This window comes from Arachis duranensis, chromosome 1 (assembly GCF_000817695.3).
Source record: "Arachis duranensis cultivar V14167 chromosome 1, aradu.V14167.gnm2.J7QH, whole genome shotgun sequence".
In the NCBI taxonomy this organism is placed as follows: Eukaryota; Viridiplantae; Streptophyta; class Magnoliopsida; order Fabales; family Fabaceae; genus Arachis; species Arachis duranensis.
In genome coordinates, this window is record NC_029772.3 from 55882711 (window position 1) to 55886429 (window position 3719).

At 37.9% G+C, this 3719-nt stretch overlaps 1 protein-coding gene across 1 annotated transcript in view; it reads right to left on the reverse strand.

The window, feature by feature from the left end:
* Positions 1-1249, reverse strand: part of LOC107489662 (adenylate kinase 4) — a 4223-nt gene extending 2974 nt beyond the window's left edge. The window contains exon 1 of the mRNA XM_052254838.1: positions 799-1249. Within this exon, the coding sequence (XP_052110798.1) occupies positions 799-916 (118 nt within the window). The 5' untranslated portion in view covers positions 917-1249. The remainder of the gene's footprint in view (positions 1-798) is intronic.
* Positions 1250-3719: the final 2470 nt, after the last annotated feature.

The following is a 3719-nucleotide window of genomic DNA, read 5'->3' on the forward strand; positions in this document are numbered from 1 at the left end:
TAAAATAACAATTCAAATCCTTAATCTTTACTCATCCACTAATGTATTGACCGATTGTTAGTTTAAGAAAAGTTGATTCCCTCGACCATAAACAAAAACTGAAGTACACAAAGAAGAGATAAAAGGATTCCACGCCAACTGATATATTGTGCTATCTCTACCAAGAGAAGACAATCATTATATACATAAGAGAATGTCACACACTTCCCGAACAGATAAAAAACCTCCAACAAATATATGCATGTAGATTCACAGTGCAGAGAAGTGTATCCAAATGACAAAATTAAATAGATAAAATCTTATAATTACAATAAGAGCATGCTCCTAAAACCACAAGTCCGAATCAAAGAATGAAATTAAAAGCATTGACAACCACACATGAAAAAGAACTAAACCTTGTATCACTGGTGTGGTTGACTACATGGATTATACAATGCAATGGTGCCATAATAATAGATGAACAGAATACTTATCATGGTAAAGAATCTCCATCATCAATTATAAACTGAACATTAGTCAAATCTCCATTGTTTTTTCGCATCAAATCAGAACAAGAAACAAATTCTTTTCTTTTCACTTTCCACCCTTAAAACAGAACAAAACAAAACAAAATAGCAGACATTCAGTAGCTCATGGAATAACAGGAATGAACCCTAACATCCGCAACAACAAAATTCCAAAGCCGCTAACTTTTTGTTTATTTTTGTACGGAGACACCAAAAAGCATAGAATTTTGTGGTACACGTTATGGAAATTTCGGATCTGAAGCTAAACAAAGGGAGAAAGAAAGAGTTATACCAATGAGAATGAGACGCTTATCAGGCTTAGCGGAACACTTGAAACGACGGAGGAGCTCCGTCATAAGATCCATGGAGGGAACATCTTCCAAGTTCGGTGCTGCACTACTGCTCCCCATCTCTCTCTCTCTCTCTCTCTCTCTCTCCACTGCAACAAAAAAAACCGCTTCTTTTTCTTGTTGTTGCCGTTGATATGGTGGTTAACGGCGCTTTGGTTGTCAGGGACAGCGCCTGAAACAGAGACAGAAACACGCGTAGTGGAATGAGGGATATGTTCTCTCTCTCTCTCTCTCTCTCTCTCTCTCTCTGAGAGTAAACGGCACGGAGGGCAATGTCGTTTTGTTGGTACCTGGCTTGGCTTTGGTTGCTGTGCCACAATCGAAGTTGCAATGTTTTGAGATTCGGAGCTTCCAAAGCTGAAAATTCAGGAGCGCGGTCTTACCGTATTGGTAGGTTCGCTTTTCTAGTTTATATTGAGTGGCTTGACTATATTGCCCCTTGGTTCGGTTGCCTGTGTTAGGTGAGGGTGATTTCTATGGGTAGGTGCATTGATTTTTAATTTTGTTGAAAGGCCATTTTGTTAGTTGGTTTACCAATAAAATATGAATTTAAATTCACTTGTTTAAAAGTTCTTTGGTTTAACTTGAATTGTTTGAAAACTTTTTTTTTTCAAAGATAGTAGGTTATATTTCATTAATTATCAAAAAAATAAAATATAAAGATGTCTAAAAACAGGACAGTATAATAAAAGGTGGGGATTTTCTAAAAACATTACACTGAAGATATTCATCCAATCGTGCGTAGTCGAAAAACGAAGAAAAATCTTAAAGAAAAAAGAATGGTAAATCAAATTGAATGCAACTAAGAGCTTGCCTCATGGAGATGACAACCTAAACTGGGAGTTCTTTGGATTTCACGGAGCAACTTGACAGAGCTTGCTAGGATGCTAGACGGCATAAAAGTAGAACATTCAAAGATCAACTAGTTGCGAGCTTTCCAGCAATTCCAGCAAACGATGGCAAGCAATTGAGGATTACGGTCAGCATTCTTCAACGGGTTAAATATCTCTGTTGATGCAGTCCACCATGTCCAAAAGTCATTAGAACTCTGAGGGAAAAGACAGTCACAAAGATAACTCTGAGACTATACGTCTTTAATTCTAGAGCGATCGATCAAACAATGAGTGACTGTTTCCGTTGCTTCATGACAGCAGGGGCATATTGGTGATATAGATGGAATGCGGTGATGAATCTGAGCAAGCACCAGAAGTCGGCCACGGAGAGCTTTCCAGATAAATAGCTTAATTTTGTGAGGCAAGTTCAACTTCCATAGATCAATCTACGACTTTTTCTACTGCATATAATTAGGGCAAAGCTCTAGAGGCGGATGGTAAAATAAATAGCCAATTCTGTAACCTGAAGTTGTATCATATTGCTTGGATTTGTTCAAATTCCATTGTAATTTGTCCCTATTCTGCTGAATTTTAACTGACAAAATCCTGTTTGCAACGTCTTGGGAAAATAATTCTTGAATGAGATTCTGATTCCAATTTCTATCTTCAATAATTAGATCTTTAACTCTTGGAACCAACTCAGAAATAGCCTGCCTATTTGGCATGTCAGAAATCATTAAAGGATACGGAGGAGGCAGCCAAGGATCCTCAAAGGTTCGGATATTTTCACTAGTACCCACAGCCCAATTAAGACCTTTTTCAACAATCTTTCGGCCTTCCAATATGCTCCTCCATCCCCAAGAAGGTAAGACTCCAATTCTGCCGTTATAGCATTACCATTGCTAAAGTATTTACTTCTTAGGATTTTGGATAATAAGGAAGTAGGCTGTATTAGAAGTCGCCAAAACTGTTTGCCTAAAAGTACCAGATTTTGGATTCTGAGATCTTTAAATCTAAGGCCTCCTTCTTTTCGTGGGCGAGTCATAATGTCCCAACTAATCCAAACCATTCGCCTTTCAAATCCTTTTTGTCCCCACCAGAACTGAGAAAGTAGAGAGTGAATTTTCAAAATTAAACCATCAGGCAACTTGAAGCAAGACAATGTATAAATAGGAATAGCTTCTCCCACTGCCTTAAGCAATACGTGTCTACCACCTGACAAAAGAAGATTGCGCTTCTACCCTTGGATTCTTTTCTGAATCTTTTCTTTGATCATACTAAAAGAAGCCTTTTTCGATTTAGAGACTGTAGAAGGCAAACCAAGGTATTTATCCTGCGCCCCAATATGATTAATATTCATAGAGTTAACCAGTAGTGTATGAGTAGTGGAGGGAGTGTTGTGGCTAAAGAATACAGCAGATTTATTAAGATTTATCCTCTGGCCACTGATGCTTTCATAAAAATTCAATAAATGCAGGATATTTGAACATGCTTCAGGATTAGCCTTACAGAATAAGATGGAATCATCAGCAAACAGGAGGTGGTTGACCTTGGAACATCGCCTATGTATCTGAAGACCCTGAATTAGTCTGTTTTGTTCTGCCTTGTGTAGCAAGAAGGAGAGACCTTCTGCACAGAAAAGAAAAAGATAGGGGGGATAGAGGATCTCCTTGTCGAATACCTCTATTTGGTTTGAAGAAACCATAAGGTTGTCCTTCCACAATAACAGAATAAGAAACAGTTGTCCCTAATTCTCGAATCCACATGATCCACCGGAAGTCAAAACCAAACTTCTCCAATATAAACCAAAGAAAGTGCCATTCCACCCTATCATATGCCTTACTCATATCTAATTTTAGCGCCATTTCATTTTTGAGTCCCCTTTTTTTGTTCTTCAAGTAATGCATACACTCGTGAGCAATTAGGATATTATCAAAGATTAATCTGCCTTTCATAAAAGCACTCTGCGTAGGGCTAATTAGTCTATTCATCATAACCTGAAGCCTATGTACAAATACTTTGGAGATAAT